This window comes from Paramormyrops kingsleyae, chromosome 14, assembly GCF_048594095.1.
Source record: "Paramormyrops kingsleyae isolate MSU_618 chromosome 14, PKINGS_0.4, whole genome shotgun sequence".
In the NCBI taxonomy this organism is placed as follows: Eukaryota; Metazoa; Chordata; class Actinopteri; order Osteoglossiformes; family Mormyridae; genus Paramormyrops; species Paramormyrops kingsleyae.
The window spans coordinates 12055476-12077688 of record NC_132810.1 but is presented as its reverse complement, the minus strand read 5'-3'; the positions used below and the strand labels follow the sequence as shown (position 1 = coordinate 12077688).

The following is a 22213-nucleotide window of genomic DNA, read 5'->3' as shown; positions in this document are numbered from 1 at the left end:
ATTCTAATAACGTGCACAGTGCCCATCGCCTTACTTCTTAAGGTTTCCTGTTAGGTCCGAGTCTGCCTGAATGGGTAGAGCTTCTGACCTGTACGTCGGTTCGCATTGACGTTCATCACTACTTGGAGGAGGGGGCAGATTATTCGCCAGGCAGTCGGGGAATAGGAAAGAGGTCGCGAGGCCCCGGGTCTTTGGAGTAGGGGGAGCGATGGCCAGTCTGTGCGCTCTAGGATGGAGAGAAGGATGAGTGATTCATATAGGACGGGGCGTCGTTGTTGGGGCAGGAGCTTGGTGATGAGATGTGTGCCTCTCTTCAGTGGACTGCATGTCGGCAGACCATTCTACTGCCTGGGTGATACAAATTTCTAAGTAAGTCATATAGTAATAAGATCCTTTTGGATAAAAAAACACTAGTTAAGAATCCAGCTAAGATGGGATAAGACATACATTGTCTTTGTGCTTTAATAACTCTGTGTGCTTGGACAATCACTCTGCCCTCTTTCAGTGCAATAGCTCATTCTAGGCTCTTTCTCAGAATGGAAAAACATAAATGTCCTGTTCACTGTGAAGAAACTTTAGACACAAGTGTTATTCAGACTATCCAGAGACCATTTAAGGATAAGGTTGAAATATATTGGTTCTATTACTTATGTGAGATTTTGTTCGCTCTAGTGCTGTCACTCGTCTGATCCATTCATTTGCCCCTCTGTATTTTTACCGTGTGCCCAGGTGAGGGTCGTGGTAAGAGGATGATTTAAAAACCTAGGCGAGTGGTGTCAGCGTTTATCGATCCCATAGACCCCAGCAGGCCAAGCATTCGAAAACGGCCTAACACTGATAATCACTGTCTGTATACCTATCGATCAGTTGCACTCTACAATTAACTGCATCATAATAATGGAAGACTATTTAAGAATAGGATATAAAAATACATATTAAACTGAACAAAAGCCAAAAGACATAAATGAATAACTCCCTGGTAGCTCTCATAGGGATGTAATACAAAATCGATTCCTTTAGAATGTTGAACTTGAGGGGTTGGCTTTTTCCGATTGCCTGGTATTGTGAAGTGTCTCCATCCACCCATCCATCCATGCACCCAGCCATCCATCTTTCTAAATGTGCGTCCTTGTCAGGGATGCAGAGAAATGCCTTATTTATGAATGAAAATGTTTTTATGTGGCCTGGCTCTGCTTTAACTCACCACATGTCTATTTTCGTTCCCCCCCCCCACTCCCTTAAAGGACTGTACAGTGACTTTGTGTAAAAATCATTTTGTGGAACTTGGACCAGGCAAGGGATCCATATTTCGAGGGGCCCCGACCCCCTGTATGCAGCCTTTAGTCCAGCTGTGCCGTAAAGTTAATGTAATGGAATGCAGTGTGGGTTTATTTCAGACTGAGAAACCGACCTGCACTTTGGTCAGATGTCTTCCGTTCCAGCTCAGTGTTGCCCATTAAACCAAATGCCCTCCAGTTTTCTAACTGTTGGAGGTTGGAGTTCTGCAAAGTAATTTTCCGGCTAGAAGGACATCCATCTTAAAACAAAAATGATATATATAAAGCTGAGTAACAACCATGTAATGCAGCCTCGCTTCAGCTTCCCCCTCGGATGCAGTCACTCCATTGCAGACAGCAGATCTCAGACAGCCTGCTCCCATTTCTCAGGAAAGCAGGAAACTCCCGTGTCGCCTGGACTTACTGGAATGGGTCAGTGCCTCTAGCAGGAAGAGCTCATTACACACCTACCTATAAGGGCACATCCTGCTGCGTTCGCTCTCTTCCCCTGAAGCCACGCTGCGTGGGGGTGCTGCCTGAACTCGGAGAATTATGGGGAAAGGTACTGCCCGGGGGAGCAGCTCCGCTCTCCGCGTGAGAGGAGGCGCCAGAGCTGCGGCAGACACGGAACACTCGACAAATCTGCGTGTTCCGGAGCATTCCATAATTCATTTGGAGAGTTCATAATTCATCGTTGTCTCCTGTTTCATCTTCCTGTTAATGTTTGCTCTTGAGGTCTTCCTCCGCCCAGAGACTTGTTTCATACTAATTTTCTGACATCTAAATTACGTTTCTCCCCTTAATTTTTTTTTACATATCCAGTCATAATGTCTAGATTTATGTATTTTTTCTCTCATTCTTTAATCTTTTCATCTTTTTACTTGTGTTTTTGAATTGTGAAATGTAACACACTTCAGTAAATTATTCTTATGCCCCAACTATTGATACATATGATGAAGTACACCCAGGACACTGGACATCATTCCAGCCTCTTGGTATTTTCCTGCTTGATATTCTTTCAGTGTCTGTATTGTGTTTCTGCTTGGAAAATTGCTTCATCTTCCACCTAATGTTGACACAGTGCTCTGAGGATTCCAGAATAGTTCTGCGTGTATGTGTGTATAAGTATGCATGTGTGTGTGTGGACCAGCTCTGGAAAAAAATAAGAGACCACAGTTTTACTCATTTCACAATCAGTGGGTATGCGCCTGTGTAGAATTTACATTGTACTCCAGCCTAACTCTTCCCTGCTTCTCATTAATGAAGGGCTCATTAATGAAATTGTCCTAGCAGTGCACTTCACACCTATACTTAATGTTTCCCATTCTTTTTGAAGATCACTTGAGGTCATCCTATGATTTATGAAGCACTGCTGGATAAATTGACAGTCATCTCTGGCATTAGAATGTTGCTTCTGTCCTCCACCTGGTTGGTTTTTGGTCATTGCCAGTGTCTCCTGCTTCACCTTGTTCTTGTGTACTGCTATCTTAGAAACCTTGAGCCTCGCAGTGTAGGCTAATGCCAGCAGAAACAGATTAAACCAGGATTTAAAAATGCAGATTTTTACAAAAATATAGTGGTCTATTAATATTTTCAAGAGCTGTATATAAAATCTGTGTCTGAATTGTTTTGAATTGCAACTCATAACATTTAAAATCAAATTTAATCTATTATCCTTTATTCAAACATTTTTATAAGTAATAATTATCTTAATAGTAGTAGTAATAATCTCCTAATATTTAGCCATTCTTCATAGTTACGCATATAAAGAACATGAAGTCCATAGACAGATTTCTATACCATATGCTGTGTGTGTGTGGCCTACAATGCAGTCTGACATGTAGTGATCTGTGTGTAACTTTAGAAGGATACCTGAGGACACATCTTTGCCTTTTTCAGTCTCTGTCATCCCAACGGCATCAGTGACGTTAAATCCAGAAGCAGGATTATAAATACTTCATTATGAAGTTCATGGAGACAGTTGTAAGATATGGAGAAGGTGACTTCAATTTAATTGGGCTTCTCAGATGAAGATCGCCTGTCGTGTGGCTGGTATATGGTAGCAAAACACGGGGAATTTCTAGATCTGATTATTAATCAAATTTGAAGATGTCCATTTCTTTAGAAGTAGCTTTGAGTACATATGACACCAAACAATATATAGGCTGGGCTAGCTTCTGCTGCAAGATCGCCTGCCTGGCAATTTAATGAACAGATAAAGTGCAGTGAAGATTTTCACGCAGCGTGAAGCGATTCCCTCAGTGCTGAGAAATTATCAACAAACAAGATTGTGCTCTTGATCATAGCTGTTCAGCAGATGCTGGCGCTCATGTGAATCAAGGTGTGACGTTCCTCAGTGGAACTCCATTGTCACAAAGGCCACCTGATGTCACAATTCACATGCCAAATAAAGATCCATTGTTCACATTTCACGTAATTGGGTTTCATATAAACTGTACATGATACAAATATATTGTAGCTTATCACTTACAACAGTTAGGCAAAGCCTTCTGATTGCAGCCCTTGGTGTAGTAAGTGTGAATGGTGTACTACTTTTGACTGTATAAGTTGTAAATCCTCTGCCATGAGGTCGGGTTGGGATTTAAACTCAATGTACTGTAATGTCAAGTTGAGCTACATGCACAAGCATTATTCTTGGTTAGTATTAGGTGAAGTGAGTTATTGGTGGATATTTTAAAACTCAGTTGTCATGCTTGAATCACCAGTCAAGCTCCCTTGTACATAAACCCTAAATGCTTTAATATGTTGGATGGAAAAATTTTGTTTTCATGAATTTTACTAAATAAGGCCCATCTTATTCCATACTTATCTGTTTTCTTTACCTGCTGTATATCATAACAATGCACTCTAGAACTTATCCGTCTTCTTTAACCAGTTATCCTATTCAAGGTGGCAGGGGTCCAGAGCCTATGTGTGCAAGGTAGGGAACAACCCAGGATGGGCCACCAACCCATCACAGGGCCCACACACACCTATGGGCAATTTGGTAACTCCAATTAACCTCAGCATCTTTTTGGGATTTCTCGGGGAAAACTGAAGTACTTGGAGAATCTCCCAACACGGGGAGAACATGCAAGCTCCACACACACGGAGCCAGGGCAGAGACTTGAACCCTGGTCCCAGAGGTGTGAGGGCACAGTGCTAACCACTGCACCAGCATGACGCCCCTTCAAGAACTGTCACCCATTGCATTTTTATTTAGCAGGTGCCTTTATCCAAAGCGACGTACAGTTGGGAAACCAGGGTCAGTTCCTGGAGCATTTGGGGTTAGGGGCCTTGCTTACTCTGCTGACCATGGGATTCAAACCAGAGACATTTTGATCACAGCTTAACCCATGGAGCCACACCACCCCAACAGCAGTGTGTCTCCACTTGATTTGGACCCGAGGACCTTTTGTATATGTGAGGTGAATGTGATAAGCACTAGTGTGTGTCCCTATTTGACATCCATCAACATCCAGCAGGCCTCTGTCAGGCTTATTGGTATATTTCTGCCTGGATGGACAGCTGTCAGTTGCGTTTTGGCACCTAGAAACATGCACTTCCCCGTCAGGGCCATCTATGCTTAGCAGAAGAGCTGTATTGATTTTGAGTGTCTCATCTGATTAAATGAACAGTGATTCCCAAAAAGAAATAATTAAATGAATAAATAAATACAGCCTGGATGGTGTCAGGTGTGGCAGACAGTTTGATGAAGGGGTGAAAAAGTGTTTTTCCCAGAGTATAGAAGGTGAAAGGTGATATTTTCTGAAGACAGCACATATTGCGTGAAGAGATGATAACCAGGGCCACGTGAAGGTGAAGCTGTCAAATGAAACCCAACACGGCATCTTATAAACTCCAAGTCTCAAGTTAACTTGAGATGCATAGAACAACTAAATTTAGATGGAACATTGTTGTGTGTTGAACAAATGAGTGTAATATGTGTTTAAAGTATTTTTAATGCAGAAAATGCATGTAACACATGTAAAATACCATTTTTCAAAATAAGCTATGTTTAAATATTAAATGTGTGATTTACCTTGGCCCCTTAACATGGCCCTGTGGCCCTCTGCTAGATAACTGGTTGGAGGGTGGATGAATGAATTGATGGGTGACATCATCATGGCACTTTTTGTGGTGAGGGTCACAGTGGCACCATGCCGAGCAGGTCAGGTGAGGCCATTCTCCCTGAGGCCTCACAGTCACACTTGTTCTGGGGGGATCTGCAGATGTTCCCAAGTCTGCTGGGAGATATTAACACTCAGGTCTGTCCTGGGACTTGCTTGAAGCAGCTCTCTTGGGAGCTGACCAGGCGGCACGCTTGTGAGATGCCCGAGCCAGCTGACTCCTGTCTATCTCTGAGCATCCCGTCAGCCCTCCTGCTGTAGGGCGCGAGACCAGCTGACCCTGCAGACAAGCCTCATTTCAGCCCCCTTTTTCCATTATTACCCACAGTTCAGGGCCATAGGTGAAGATTAGGACATAGATTGACCGATGATCCGTGAGTCTCGCCTAACAACTAGGTTCACACTTCAGCACTACAGACCTGTTCCCGTTCACTTGTTAATCTCACATTCCCTCGTACCATCACTCAAGAGTAAGATCCTGAGGTGCTTAAACTCCTTCACAAAGGGCAGAATCTCCCCCCTCAAGAATTCAGAGCAATCTACTCTACTGAGGGAGCACCATGAGCTGATTCTCCTCCACACAGCATCTCATTTGGCATCAAACTGCTGAAGTTGTGCTGGAGGTCCAGTTCAAAAGTCAAAAGAACAACATCTGAAGATAGCGGGAATGCCCTGCCCCTGCCCCCATACCAAATGCCCTTCCAGCCAAGATCACAGCTCAGTGTCATCAAGCGGGCCTTATTGTCACACCGTCCAGTCACAGACAGGATGGATGATTTAATTTATGCATTTTCAGGTAGTTTTAAAATGTGTATCAGTCTTTTTCCTTATCCGAGGCAAAGTTTTTTTTTTCTTCTCAAGAAAATTCAGTACGCATTCTTTCCTTGAATATGTAACAATTAGATTTATTTAGGATTTATTTTTTGTGGGAGTCTGCATCTGTCCTGTAAATTATTTTAATTAATACTTCCGTAGGTTTGAACTGTAAAATTTGTGGAACCTGGCTTCTCTTTGGAGACTTTGTTGGAAACCACTTGTTCTGCCAGTTTTTTGTTTTTTTTTAATCATAAGCGTACTTCTGCATGGATTTATCCCCGACTCGGGTTTAATGGTGAAGTGAGTGTAGCGAAAAAAAGAAAAAAAAACTTAATTCCTCTACAAAGCATTTAATATAGAGTACGCTGATACGTCCATGTGGCTTCCAGGTGCACTTTTTCACTATTTATAAATGATTTATTGGAAAATCACAACGACCCTCCTAGCCCGAGGACCGCCAGCTCACGGTAAAATGTCACCAGCCTTCTGATACATCACGAGTTCTTAATTTGTGGCTGAGTGGCATTGTTCTGGAGAGTTCGAGGAAATGGTCATTACTTCTGGATGATGTTACTGGATGAAACCACACATCTCTGAACAGAAACATAACCTATAGCTGTTCCATTTCCCCAGTCAGTTTGGAAAGAGTGTCATTATTTTCTGGGAAATGGCAGTGAGTCATGTTCCTCTGCAGTTTTCAGACGGCTTGACCTTAATTTTTAACGTATTGTAAAGTGTGTCTGCAGGGGAACATCGGTGTAAATTCACAATTTATATCATAATTATCAGAAAGTTTACACCGCGGTCAGCCACGGCCACTGAAATTTAACAATTAATAATACAAAATAACACACAGTCACAGGGAAACTTCAGTTATACACCAATCAGGGTGCCGAAGCTGTTTTTAGTTATTAGTCTAAAATACACGCTGAGTCATTGCATTATGTCCCAGTGATTAATCTGAAAAATATTCACAAAGTTACTGTAATCTATTTGGCGAATTTAAATATTTCTGATGTAAACATTAGAACAAAGTATACTTTTTGAACTTTTGAGTTTCACTCCCAATTTTGCAATCATTTGAAGTCAGACTTGGCTTTTGTCGATTTCGTTTCTTTTTTCGAAAAAATTCCGGCTTAAGTTTGTTACAACAATAGTAAGATGTTAAGGCAAGCCAGACAATAAAATGACTTAAATTATGTAAGCGTTATTATAGTGAGCATTTGCTGATAATTTTATCAACTACCATTATGATCTTAAAATGTCAAGCCGAGTGCAAGTGCTAAATCAACGCATTAATCTCTAAACCAATATAATCCAAAGACTGGAAATAAACGGCAAAACTAAAAGAAGACAGCAAAGCTGTACAGTATCCCGCACGTATTTCCCAGTGGATTTCATTTATACTTAAGACTTTGCCGTGTGAGCTTTTACTTTATGGTTTGTAAATATGTCAAAACCGACCTTCAGAAGCTAGTTTTAATCGTACATTCTTTGATATGACCTAGGCACTGCTTATCGAAGGATCTCCTTTTGTCTGCACATTTAAGTCCCTCTGGAAGGATTTACATTCACTATGTAGGTGAGCCCAGAATAGCGTCTAATATAGGCCTACTTCTTCTCCACCGCAATATCCAATAAACTATCAAATTAACATATCCTGAGAATATATACGGCAGTTCAAAAAGGTTAACACCGCTTGTCATTTTAATATATTATCAAGTCTTATTTTCGGGTTTTACAAATTTGTCATAGCAAAGGTGTTACGATTGCATTGCAAGTGATGTATTAAATATGGGCTGCAGTGTGTAGCGCACCGGTCCCGATGCCTCCCATCAGAAGCACATTGTTGCGTTCAGATACGAATGAGATTTTTCCACGGTTTTCTGTTGAATACTATTAAATTCAAGATGTTATTTAAGAATGAATTAAACCTAGTTTGACCCTTTCCCAATAAACCAATGTAGTCCGAGTTACCTTTTTCAGGTGCTAATGCTACCTATGTGTATATGAAAGAACATCTTTTAAATTACGTTTTCCCCCGATTGCAGCGCAAAATATAAATTTTCTTGCGGGCGTTGTGGAAATCGTATGTGTACTTTATAGATTGCTTAGGCCGATTTTAACACCCCGCTTTATATGATATAATGATAAACTGTCACTTCATTGAAGTTATATGGTCGGCTACTGTTTTACTTCTAATTTTGAATCTAAGTTTTTTATATTATTACAAGAGTCGAACTATTTTAAATGAACTGTAAAACCCGACAAATTGAAATGTTTTCCCATTATTTTTCCCTACAATTGTCGAACTCTGTCCTGCGTATTGTTCTTTTTTTTCTATAAAAATTTAATGGTCGTCCAGGCCTATATGTGAATTCTACCACAATGTAATACCTGGACTTTTTGCATAGCCTGTTCACTTTTCAGTCATATTCTGATCGTCACCAGCATGCTAGTTTTGGGGGAAATGTAATTGTTATTCCGACAGTGTTTACATTTGATGAAATATTAATATGAATATAGCAATCTTTCTAAACACGTACATTCAAATATATCTTTGGAGTTTTGGCCATTCTTTTCAAAATAACGTACAATAACAAAAATGGTAGCAGTTCAGTTGTCTGTAGTGTATGTAGGATGGAATGAGTGATATATATATATTCGTATATATGTCGCATTCAGTATTTATGTTACATATGCAAATGAAACAAATTTAGGGGTGTGGATGCATAGTTTAGAAAATACGGGGCTAGCAGAGTACAGTCTAAAGATAAACGTCCATAATCTCATGATTTGTGTTCCGCTAATGTTTAATCCATTGATTATTGGATTTCTGAACTGCATGATCGCGGTGCACTTTGGCTGTGTTCTATTGTTTTATATAAACAGGAGAATGTATTCGTGAGTTATTGGCATTCCATGCACTTAATGATATTTGTGTATCAAACCAAATACTCACTTTTTATAACCTGTCTCTATTGAGTTTTTATTTAAATTGAGATGAGAGGCAGTTAAGACATGGGCGAGCAGGTCTTCATCATGCGTCGTCTTTAAGAGACGGTGGATAGAACACGGGATAGCTTTGGGAGGAGGGTGAATTCTGAAATAACTTGTATTAAAAAGAAGCAAAAGAAGTATGAGCGTTTGTTTTGATTGGACGATGGGGGTGTCAGATAGGGCGCGTCTGCGTCGCAATTGGCTGACATTAAGTTTTATTAAAAGCGGAGCAGTTCCGATTGGAGCCGAATCAGGAAGAAGGTCTCGAGCTGCCTGCTGTGTTTCTCGGCTGCACGCAACTTTCGGCTTAATATTGACATAAAACGTATCAATTCAGCCGCCTCGCCAAGTTTTTCCTCCTTGATGGACGGAGTAAGTTGCACGTTTTGAAAATCGCCTATTTGAAATCATGGATCCGGGCAGCACTCGTTATGTAGCACAGGAAATTCCGATGTTCAAGGGGAATGCAAAATATTTTTTCGGAAGGTAGCTAACGTCTTAGCTTAGCTAGCCAGTGGATATGAAACGGGCAAGTCGCTTGTGAGATTTAACGGAGACAGCAACGTGATTAAAGCAGATGCACAGACCTATCTCGTCTTTGACGTCTCGAATGCGTGGCCAGCCATCGTGTCCCGTGTTGCATGATTTTAGTCGCTCATGATAAAATATAAAGGCTGCAACCTCGCCAATACAGCGCATGAATATTATCTTCAGCATGCTACTTCGGAAGTAGGTCACCGTTTTAACATGTCTTCTTGTCAGTTGTGAGATTTTTTTTTCGACGCTAGTTAATGTCACGGTAAATCTGTCACGATGAACAGTATCCCGTCAGCAGGTTTTATTCCCCGATGCGAACTTCCGCAGGTTGATTTTTTTAATTATTATTCCCTTGACGTGGGGGGAGGTAGTTGATGATCGCGATCGGGTTAGATCGATGCTTTTTTGACTTTTCAGTGTCATTGTCAGAAAGTAAAAGGCGCTGGATGATGCGTAGCATTAATTCGCGGTAATGCATATCCACCTCAACGACGTGGATCGAGTTACTTTAAATATTTTATCTCGGTATAAGAGCTGCGCTTGCATCAGCTTGTGGCCGACTTTAGACTCAGGGAATGTTGCTCAGCAACATCGAAATGATGGGTAACTACCTCTCTTCCCAGAACTGGAATCCTGCTACTTGAATGGGCAGTAAAAGGAAACGATATGGGGATAATTGCACTGACAATACGAATGCAACTGATTTCTATAACTGTTAGTGGTGTATTGTAAACGCACGTTCATGATCGTGATTTATTGTTTTTTATTTCCTTACGTATGGGTATCCGTGTGCTTTGGGGTGAATTTAGTGATGTTTCGGGGACGAGCAGCCCTATAGCAGTCTGTACATGTACACAGGACCGTCTCCCAACCCCCCTCATCGTTGGGACTCGAGCCTCCCACCTACTGAGTAAAAGGACGACACTAAGCAAATGCGTATTGCGGCTCAGAGGCGATTAGTTATTCGTTCCAATGGTTTATCTGAAGGCGTAGAAATTGTCTAATCTGCTTGTTTCTGTAGCTAAAAACATCTTCGTTTTTTACGGGAAAATGTGCGGCACGCTGTTTTAGGTGTGTCATGTTATTAATTATGATGTTGCATTATTGCACTGATTTTCTTAACTTATTGTCGGACTGGTTTATTTTTATGTAATCGGGTGGGTAAAGGCGTTTAATCTACATCCGAATCGATCAATAAATATTATCCGCCAATTAAAATTAAACTTGTATGATTGTTCTTTACTTTTTTCGGCTTCAAAGAGTGAACAATGTAAAGTTGGGAAGTATTTTCTCTTAACGTTAGTCCCTTGTATTTTCCCTTGTTTTTGTTTTTCGACTTAAAAAGGGTCGCTGTTGTAGGAGGCATAGTTCTATACCTGTGGATGTCAGTAACCCATGTCCATATTGGTGATTATTATTATTTTTATTGATGGAATAAATGAGACGTTAATGATTCAGCGGTTTGAAGCGGAAGTTTGTTTTGCAGTGTTATTTTTGTTACTCTTATTTAGAGATTTCGTTTTGGGAGGGTTTAAGTCCGATTTTTAAGATTATTGCTTAAGTTCGTAAGTAAGATTCCACTGATTTTTTTTGTTGTACTTTTTCATAGTTGCCACAAATTTAAAGTGTGTTCAGTTAATTGATATGTCAAATAGCAGAATTTTGTCTTGTTGCGGTGAAACAGCTTGCTTTGGTATTTCCATATAGAAAACACTACATTTGGCATGTCCTTAACCTTCATTAATTACAAATGTGCCTTTCCTTTTTGAATCTTGTTTTTCTGCTTCATTAAGCCAACGTTTCTAAAAAACAATGGGGCATCTGACAAAATTCCACAATTTTCCAAGCCAAATATTGTTTGGCTGGTTACTTTTGTTGCATAATCCCTATGTGAATGAAAATCAAGAATTTACATTCAGAAGGAACTTTCAAAAGCAAATGTGTCTTAACTTTTGAAATATATTTTTCAACACTATTTAAGACTTGTTTGTTTATATTTGATCAAGGACGTAGTGACAATGGTTGATAGATAAAAATCCACACAGAAACAAGTTCACATTTCAGATTAAGTGAAGAATGGGTATGATTGAAACATTTCATATAACTTTTCTAGTGAATAGCAGGGCAGTTCAGCTAGTAGGTTTGAATAGAAAATAAAAGGTAAAAACATTACAAGCAGTTAAGGTTACAGTCACGTCTGCTTTTCTATTGATGGGTGCGTGGGTGGGTGTGATTTAATTGTGGAGGTGATTCTGCTGTTGGTAGAAGATACTTAATCATTTTATGTAGATGTTCTCTGCTAGTTAGTGTCATATAAAACCAGAATCTCCTGGTTTTTATTTCCGCGCTGCTTTCAGCTGGTGCGTATTGTAAATGATTTATTTACATGGTGGCGCGGTGAGAATTTTCCCTTCAGAAACCATGAATTGGGTTTGTTAAGGTATTTAAACTCCATTTTCCTCTTTCCCTCTTCAGTCATGATAGATTTTTTTTTTCTCAAGCACCTCTTTAAGAAGCGTACCATTCAGGATCTGTCCGGGGCTCTGAAAGCACAGTTGAGACATGTTACCGAGCAGTGTGTTTCGCTTCAGTCATTTTGAAGTTTGTCACCACTGGAGAGAGAGGGCGAGGGAGAGCAAGTGAGGGAGAGATATTCTGTTCTGTAGTGGAGGTTTCGACACAGCTGGTGGCACCAGCATGAGGCACCACTAGGTGCTTCCATGGCTGTTGGGTGGAAGTTTCTATGCTTAGACATGGAAATTTCACTTCTAAATCGCAATGTATGGAATGAGCAAACAGAATGATCCGTAACTACGGTGACACTGTGTGCCTCTTGGTGCCTGTATTTGTTGAGTATTGGTATAGGCACTGGTACCTTCCACAAATGCTAAGCTCGTATTACAAATTCCACTCCAATCCAGTCCAGAAACCACAGTATATTTAATAAGCAATACTCTGATTCAATGGGAGTTGCTCAATTTAATTTAAGCAGACACCACAGTATAGAGTAGATTTTATTTCCTCAGTGCTGAATTATCTGTGCAGCTGTTTGCTGCCCTTGTAAAATGGGAATCAGGCAACTGGTCCCCCCCCCCCCCAATGCAATGTGGTACTGATGACATAAGCACTGTTCCTGCAACTGTCCACTTGGCAACAAACTGATACCTCCGCTGAAAACGCGATTCTTCTGGGAGTTTGAATTGTTCGAGTGGCCAAGTCCTGGTGGTTAGACGGAACAGCCATACTTGTCCAGATGCTTATCAGGCTCTGCTGTAAACTTCTCTGGAAATGTGAGATGTTCAGGATAAGAGACATTTTCCTGAAGTTTTTTTTTTTTCCTTTTGTTTTGTTAATGTGAAAGTTTTCATGGAAGTTTTGTGTGAGTCAGTTCTGCTAGCAGACCATATTTATCATGATCATTGTTATTATTCTGTTCTATTATCTTTTTAACTTAAAGCTCAGCATTGTGCCCAGTGACACACTGCTTCTTCCACATATATGATTACATTTATCCACTGAAACCCAGTATGAAGCAAATTAGTGAACCAGTCACTGCAGGTGGAGTGTCATAGTGACTCTTTGGGATTCATTGTTCCCTCACACCTTCAGGGATAGGGTTAGGGCTGTGTGAGTGTATAGGATTCTATGTTCTCCCCGTGTTATGTGGATTTTCTCCAGATGCTCTGGTTTCAAGAGTTTAGGCTAGTTGGCCTTGTTAGATTGCGGTCAGAGCATGATTCTGTGGGTGTGAGTGTGCCTATGATGGACTGGCATTCTGACCAGGGTTTGCCCCTGAACGCTATGCTGCCTGGGACAGGCTCCAGATACTTGTGAATCTGCCCAGGATAAGCAGTCAGGAGATGGATGCATGGATGGATGGATAACTCGTAGGTTTAAAAAAAGAAAAGCAAGTCACCTTTGTGCTGAATGAAAGCCCCTGGATTCTCATCTGCGGTGATTCTGATTCCACGAGGCCTCCTCCCTCCCCGATGTGCCCGTACCTTTCCCAGGGGCCCTGAGGACAGGGTATGTTTACTCGCAGGTCTGAGTCGTGCTTTATTCACACGTTCCCGAAGGCGGGACTCTCTAGCGAGCCTCCACAGACGGTCAGTAGCGGCGTTTCCCCACAGCAGCGTGGCCCCGACTTCACCTCCCGTGCCGAATCGACGTCAGGTGTTTGCGGTGCTTTCCACCGCGGCCGAGGAGTGACGCTAGATTGAAGAATCCGCACGTGTGGGGGTGGGTGGGCCGCAGTCACTTGCTGAGCTCGTAATTAGAACAAATCTGCATAATTTCATTTGGCTTTATCTCATAGAAACAGATGGGAGGAAATATGTGATGTACAGGTTTTTCTAGAAAAAAATTAGTTGGTTGGCCTGCACTCTTGAAGGGAGTGAATTGCCTGGCCGTCATGGAAATGCACTGGGAGCCTTGTGTTCCATACAGGTCCATGACAGTGCGTGATAGAGCACTGTGACGGTGTTTTTTTTTTTTCGGGGGGTGGGGGGCAAATAGCATGTAGAAATAGTTGAGCAGATACTGTAAAGACTGACATGAGTGTGCAAAATACCACACGTTTCTTTTTACATCACTGATTAGTATTTCATGTTACCAAATAGATACTTGCTATAATAATAAATTAATCAAAAATAACTTACTGACCCCTTTAAATGAAACTGACCAACTAATTATTAGTACTTAATTATTGTCACCCATGTTGTAGTATTCATTAATGATTACAGCTCACATGAGCATATATGATAGAGAGAGAGAGCAGCAACACCAGATACTGTAAGTAAACAGCAACAGCTAATACTTGTCTTTTTTTTATATATATTTGATGCAGTATCTTTATGTAATATAATCCGAGGGATACTGGGCGAGATGTCTGTAACAGGCAAAATATATTGCATAGCAGGTAATTTCCCCTTGAGCTTTACCGTAGAGAAGTGGAGATTATCTGTAGTTAACCTAGACAGCCCTCGTCATTTTGTGCTGATTCCTGGCGGTCAGGCGCTGGACGCCTCCCATTCCGCTGGCTTCCCAAGCCTTCAGCTCTCTTTATTTAGTGCTGGGGTGTAACGAAAGTTAGTGATTTTTCAAAGCGATTTTGTTGAATGCTAACAAATGTAATTTTTAAAAATTAAAATGGTTTAATGAGACGTATAGTGAGCCTCTGGTGTCGCTGTGGCTGAGTCTCAGGTTCTGCTTTAGCAGGGACGCCTGGCATGGGCTGAATATCAGAGAAGTTGGTACAATCATAAGTAGGTCTGGGTAAACGTATCGGCCGAGCAGAATAAAATTAATATTTGAACTCCGGGAAACGGTTCCGAGTTCTGTTGTAGCTTTCGGCTTTGGTGAATGTTAATGTTGCAAAAATCTGTCTTTTTACTGAGGTACCAGTTCCACTTGTGATGTCTGTTTGATATCTGTCTAGGACATTAATACAGATTGTTTGCAAACTAAATGACATGCCGAGTGAGTCTCTTTTTGTTGTTTTTGTTTTAGATTAGCCCGCTGTATTGATTTCAGTCTTCCCTTTAACAAAATTCTGCACTTGGGTGTAGTCAGTCTTCCTGGTGAGTACAGACTGTTCGGTGTTGCTGGCCCGGTTTAACGATACGCATCTGCCCGCTGTCGTTCGGCCGTCTGCAGCCAGCTCCGTCTCCCGGGCCTTCCCCGCCAGCCCTCGTTATCCCACACTAACGAGCACAGCGGCGCTTATTCCGCTGCATGCCGTCACCTTCGCTGGAGATCCATCTTTCCCGTGGCATGCGAACGGGAGCCTTACGGGTTGGGAAGACGGGACCAGAAGCTAAATAGTAGCTTAAGATCGTATGAAAGTCGCACACTTTTTACTTCCAGTAGCGAAATGACTCTGGGTGGAGTCGTCATGGAGTCTCGTGAAGTTGCCCGTGGCGACTGGGGCAGCCATTATGCCCTCTTTCTCTACCCCAAAAAAGGGCATTCAGTCCAATCTGACAACTTGGTTTCTTAAACAACCCCCCCCCCGTTAATTTCACGGGCTTCCTGTAGGCCCTCACATCGCGGGCCTCTGCACCGTAAAACGAATGCAAGCACTGCACCCCATGGAAAATCGGCCTCTTTGTCAGACAGCTCCTCCTGGCACTGGGCTCTCCGTCGGCGCAGCCAGACAGTCGGGCTTTGTGTGCTGTCGTTTGCGACCATGGGCTGCGCAGTAGCTCCCCTTTTTTTTTTTTTGGACAAATGGGGTATCCTCCAGCACTTGGTATTCACACAGCAGCATGAGCTGTGGGGGGGAGGGGAGGGGGTTCTGTTGTTCTAACCCACGATGGGGGGCTGGGGTGAAGGGTCAACAGCACCACACCCAAGAGGGATTTCCGTACTGCCTTTGCGGAGGCTGGTTCTCCTGGCCCTGCTGATCAAACTGACCACATTTTGAGGAGGCGCAGAGGATGTGACCTGGCATTTTACTGGGATCAGCGGTGAGGTTTCCCGTGGTGCCAGGTGGGCTTCAAACTCCCTTTGGACTTTAAGGGCTAGCTGGGGTTCTACTGTCCAGAACCAACAGGCTTTACTTGCTGTGGGTCCACCAGAAAAGGACACTGAAAGTATTTCGCTGATTTGATACTGATTAGAGGGCGGCATGGTGGTGCAGTGGTTAGCACCTCTGGGACCAGGGTTCGACTCTCTGCCATGGCTCTATCTGTGTGGAGATTGCATGTTCTCCGTGTGTCATCGTGGGGTTTCCTCCAGGTACTCCAGTCCCCCGCCCCCCCTCTGTCCAAGAACCTTGCTGAGGTTAATTGGTCTTACCGAATTGCCTGTAGGTATGCATGTGAGAATGAATGGCGTGTAAGTGTGTTGTTCCCTGCCTTGCGCCCGTAGCTTCCGGGATAGACAAGCGGGTACAGAAAATGGATGGATTCTGATTAGATGTGAATTTACTGAGTACAAATCACAGGCTCGTTTGTCTCGCAGTCCAATCAGCAAACTCACGGCTGGAGTGTTAAGGTGGCATGTTTGCTAATTGTGGTTTTCTGACCACAGGGCACTCGATCTCGCGCAGTGGCTCTGAGCCGTCAGGTGCTGCGTTTGCTCTTCAGACCATGACGGGCTCCTGTGCCTGAAACCACAGGTTGTTGGGTGTGAGACCCTTGAAGTCGATTTTAAAGTTTGATTTGAATTTGATACCTGCATATATTTCTTTAAATAGAAGAGTAAGTTCAGGGTAAATTAGGGTCTGCGGTATTCTTGCCTGTCCGTCATCATTAAATGCCGTAATCCCTTACCGCCTTGCCTCTATGATAATTTTACCCACTCTTCAGTATGATGGTGCATTAAAAAACACCCAGTTTAATGGTATATTTAGAGAGTCAGCAGTTTTTAATGCTTTATGCCAGAGAGTTTCCCAGTACTGTCTGGTGTGTTGTGTCTACCAGACATCCGCGTGGCTTTGAGGTGGTAATGTTCCAGAACATGGTGACAGGATCTGCAGGATGGCTCACGCTGCTCATCTCCTATCCGTTGTTGATGTACACGGTGTCACAGTTGGTGATATGTCGACTTTTTTTGTATATTTATTTTTTTTTGGAATGGGACCGCTAACAGATCCCCACCCACAAGGATGTGGACGTCACTTGCCTATTTTCCAGAATCACTATTTGTGAGTGTTCTCCACATCGGCGCGGCTGCTCGGTGAAGGTGCGGCTGCTCGCTACCCACTTGCGTGGAAGACACGCGTTAGAGGGGTTGCTAGGAGACACGGCGCCTGGATCGGCTGCCGGGGTGCGACGGAGAGGATGACGGCACGTTGGAACTGGCCGTCTAAATCATCGCGCCGCTTTTCGGGTTCGAGATGAATGTTAAGCTAAATGTCACGTGGTGGTTAGAGCGGTTAGATGAAGCACCCTGCACGTTTAGATGTGCCTTTCAACACTCATCAAAGGGCTTTGTGTTTTTATGCCATTGTGATGGCTGGTGGTGTGGTAGCACGTCGGTTAGCCCCACACTTCCAGGTTTGAGGGCTCTGTTCTCGCAGTCTGCGTGTGGAATCTGCATGTTCTCCCGTGTTCTGGGTCCTCTGCCTCAAAAGCATACTGCCAGCCAAGCAGATGTTTCTACATTGGCAGTATCATGTGACTTGGCAGTATCATGTGACTTGGCAGTATCATGTGACTTGGCAGTATCATGTGACTCTGCGCTCTGTGATGGGCTGCCTTCCCATCCAGGGCGTCCCCTGTGCTACCTGGGATGGGCTCCAGACTCGCCATGATGCTGCTTGGATAAGCGGTCATGGATAACGGTTGGATGAATTCTTCGATAGCGGGAACTGCATTCGGTTGCTGTGTTTGGGCGTTGCGTTTGGTTGCTGTATTGTGATGCTAAGAGAGGTGTCAGATTCTTGTGATATGATGTCCATTCGTGGCAGTGTCGATCTCCCCACTCTGCCGTGACAGATTACGCTGTGTCTCAGATGGTCGAGGGTATGACATGTGAGTGTGTCTGATGGGCTTAGTGCCACATGCGTGATCGGCGACCTCCCCGGCTGGCGGTGCCCCCCAGAGGAAATGCATGCGTGTCTGTCTGTATGTCCATCTCAGAGTGATCGGAGAAAGATCCAGTCAGGAGACTGGATGTGTGTGTGTGTGTGTGGAGATTTGTATTATGTAGGAATAATTCAAGGATGTCTCTTACTATGGGGTAACATTTATGTAAAAATCATAATTTAAGAGATCTCTGCTTAAAATGAATGCATAAGGCCTAGTCTAAGACTAACTCGTTGAAACGCCCGCGCACCCGAGTTTAATCGCTGTTCTGTTTCTCTCTGCAGGCTCTGTGTGGAATTATGTGATGACCCACGCGAGGCAAAAAGATTCCCTGAGCCAGTACCAGAGCGAAGCCCGGGACCAGGTGGGGGGTGGGCCGCATGGTGAGACAATGGGCGGAGCCTGGCCAGAGTGCCCTGTGCGAGGCAGCAGGACCAAGCAGGGTGTGGCCAAGAGAGGCGGGGCTAAGGACGTCAAGGATCAGAGTGTAGACAAAGACAGGAAACTGTACCCGCTCAGGGGCAGGATGGGTATGCCCGAGGTGGGCACCCGGAACTGCCACGTGCTGCTCACCCGCCTGGAATCTGGAGGTACGGTGCAGAGCGACGAGGAGCAGGAGGTGGGTCACATGACTCCGCCAGGCAGCGTGGAGGAGCGGGGGTGCCGGCCCGGCCAGCGGAGGATGGGGCATCAGGGCTGTGGCAAAAGCTCGGGACGAGCCCCGGCACCGGAGTCCAAAGCCAAGGCGGAGGAATCGGACCACAGCCCCCCGCCTCCCGAGCCCCGAAAGCGCAGGGTGGCCTCGCTGAATGCAGAGGCGGTCAACAGTCTGCTCCTGGAGGATCCACAGCAGGCTGCCCGCAACGCCAAAAAGCAGCAGCAGCAGCAGCAGGGCCAGCGGCACAGCGGGGAAAGCGGGGCCCCCTCCGAGCCGGCGAGGGATGAGGGGGCCCCCCGCAAGGGCCAGGACGGCCACAGGGGCCCCCAGAAAGCTGAGCGTAGTGGAAGCCCCAAGCCGGCCAAGAAGGCCAGAGTGGACGGTGACGGTCTGGCGGGGCTCAGCCTGGACGAGCCGGCCCCCAGGCGTCTGGCGGGGCTCAACGCCGCTGCCCTGCTGAAGCTGACCAGCACCTCTGCGGGCGGCAAGCGGAGGCTAAAGGCTGACTGCAGGGAGGCATGCAGGGGCACCCGGGGCAAGCCGCTCCACCCTAAATCGCGCAAGCAGCGGCCCCGGCCGCATGTGCACCCGCAGCCGGCGCTGCCAGGGGGAGGATGTGCGCTGTGCAGCCGTGAGGTCCTACAGCCTGAGGCGGAGTGGGCGGGGACCACAGTGGCTGGCGGCTTCCCCAAACCGGGCTACCAGTGCCGGACGGTGCTCGGCTACCCCATGAAGGCCGTCAAAGAGGAGCAGACGGAGACGGAGGTGATCCCCTACTACTGTTGCACCCAAGAGAAGATCATGGACTACCACAGACTGGCTCTGTTCCTGGGCCCGCAGGCCTACGGCGAACCTGAGGAGCGCTCCGCCTCTTCCGTCAAGCAGGAGTTCCGCCCCCGGCACCACCCCCTGGCGCACACGGCGTACACGGCCGACGGCCATTCCTACCCCTGCCTCTCCTGCTTCTACGTCCACATCCCTCATCAGGGGGCCTCACTGACCCCCATTAGCACTAGCCCCATCCCATACCCCGCCCCAACAATGCCACCCCTCAAGCTGTGCCCCAGCGGGGTGCCCAGCCCCCACCCCTCAGGAATCCCCCACCCAGCCTTCTGCGGCTCCGTCGCATCGCCCTGCTTCGGTGAGGCCTGCGGGGTCGGCGGCTACGCCTACAGGGCAGTTCAGCCTCTTGCCAGTAGGAGGTGCTCCTACAGCTCTAGTTGCTCAGGGTGCGCCCACAAAATTAAAACAGGTAAGATGGATGAGAGGATGCTCATGTTTGTTCCATGTGATTTTGTGGCTAAGTGGGTTTTTGACTTTTTTTAATATGTTAAATCCCTGGAAGGGGAACTCCATCACGTCATCCTGTATTTTCATTACGGTAGGAATCTCCCACGAATAAGTGTGTACCGTATGGGAGGTACATAGATATAATCATAAATCTAACAAAAATAAACCAGATCTGGAATGCCCCTAGATGACAACAGAGGCCAACACATTTACTTGGAAAACAAGGCGTAAGGTCTCGTTTGTCGGTGTGTAATGGAATTCCCTCAGGATGTGTCAGGGCAGTGGCTGCTGGTGACAGATGGACAGAGTTATCTTATGTTTGAGTCGGCCTCCCCTTACAGCCACGTTTATCACCACTGACTGCCAAAATATCTAAAACTTTTTTTAAATTGACTTACTCAAGCCGTAGTGGATGGTGCATAGACATGGTCAGATGTATTTGTGACGCACAGGTGTTTGCCAGTCGTCGGCGCGTTTGGCACCTCTAAAGCCTACAGGGTTTATGATCTGCCTGGTGAAGTACCTCCCTCCTCTTCTGTGGCTCTGCTGCTGCACGTCCTGTTTTCCCTGTAACTTCCAGTTGTTCCCCGTTTGATTGTATGGCTGTTGTGTTTAGATGCTTCTGTCACCATATGATCGGACATTTTGTCTGCCCGTTAATGTAAAAAAAATGAAATAAATGAAAATCTCACTGCTAATTAAATGGCTCATGGACAATTGGGTAAATTGTTACGCTTTATTCGGCCGGTTACCTTTTAAAATCTGCCTGTTTGTCAATGGGACAGAGTGAATAAAGAAATAGCTTTAGACAGATGGCTGCAGTGTAGCGCAATTGCTAATAACCGGCATATGAAAAGCACTTTCAAGCGAATGATTCCAGTGCAGAGACGTCCCATGAATATGAGATACCAGTTACCCGTTTGATTTAATGGGTGTTTAATGAGTGTCGGATGGGCAGCTGATACAATGTTGGTTAAAGACCTGGGGGACTCTCATGGGGCGTGCACTCATGTCCCGGGGGGGGGGTCCTACTGCAAGGCCATTTAATCTGAGCCTTTCCGGTATAATGTCAGATAAATGGGTGAAGCTGTAAGTCTCTTTGGGTCGACATGTCAGCTAGGCAGCTGGATTTAGCCTGCAGTGGGGGTGATTCCATCTTGGGGCTGATTATCAACTAAGGAAAGTTGACAAATGGCAGTTCCGCCTTTCTGTGTGTTTTGTTTAGAAGCATCAGTTCATGTCAAATGTAGGAATGACTATAGTTATTTAGAAAATGACTTTTGAAGGACAAATCATTTACCAATTACACTAATAGACAGGGTTGAAAATAGGGTTGCAAAATTCTGGGAATTTTCCCATTAATTCCCATATATTCCTGTTAATTCCCATGGAAAGTTTCCAACTTGCAATATTTCCAAAATTCTCCAGCTTAACTTCCCATGAAATGGAAAGCTTCTGGCAATTTTCCACCCCCTTGCAACTCGGAAAACATTTTATACATGGCAAGAGGCAATTGTGTGTAGTTGCTGCTTTACTTGGGCACACCCACAGGATTTCGACTTGCATTTTGGGAACGTTAAAATACCGAGTGGGTTCTGAAAGATTGTGGAATTCTTTGCTGCATTTGCGCTGGACTGGTCCTTTAATCTACTCAACTAACAATGTCAGAATTTACATAGAGGGAGAAGGCAGTAAAGATATTCTTCGCAAGAGGAAGTGAAGTGACTCTAAGCTACATATTATGGCTGCGACTACCTGGGCTGGGGGAAAATGATCTTTGCATGGTGAAATGCTTTCACTGTCTCGTGCTCGAAGTAGTAAAACGGGCTGAACTCCCCATGAGAGGATTTGGCTTCAGTAAATTATGGCTGATGATTTGCAACCACTAAATCTTCTTTATTAGCTCCATGTGCTTCAAATGCAATGGGATCCTCCGGTAGAATGAAACCTTGCCCTGACATGCAAAAAAATACT

At 44.6% G+C, this 22213-nt stretch overlaps 1 protein-coding gene across 3 annotated transcripts in view; it reads left to right on the top strand.

Annotated features, from left to right (window-relative positions):
* bahd1 (bromo adjacent homology domain containing 1) overlaps window positions 1-22213 on the top strand; it is a 67776-nt gene that overhangs the window by 23399 nt on the left and 22164 nt on the right. Inside the window, exons 1-2 of one of the 3 annotated variants that reach the window (XM_023828245.2) lie at window positions 8927-9595; window positions 18576-20201. In XM_023828245.2, coding sequence (XP_023684013.2) covers window positions 18596-20201 — 1606 coding nt within the window. In that variant the 5' untranslated portion in view covers window positions 8927-9595; window positions 18576-18595. The other 2 variants (XM_023828246.2, XM_023828244.2) reach the window with 2 other exon arrangements.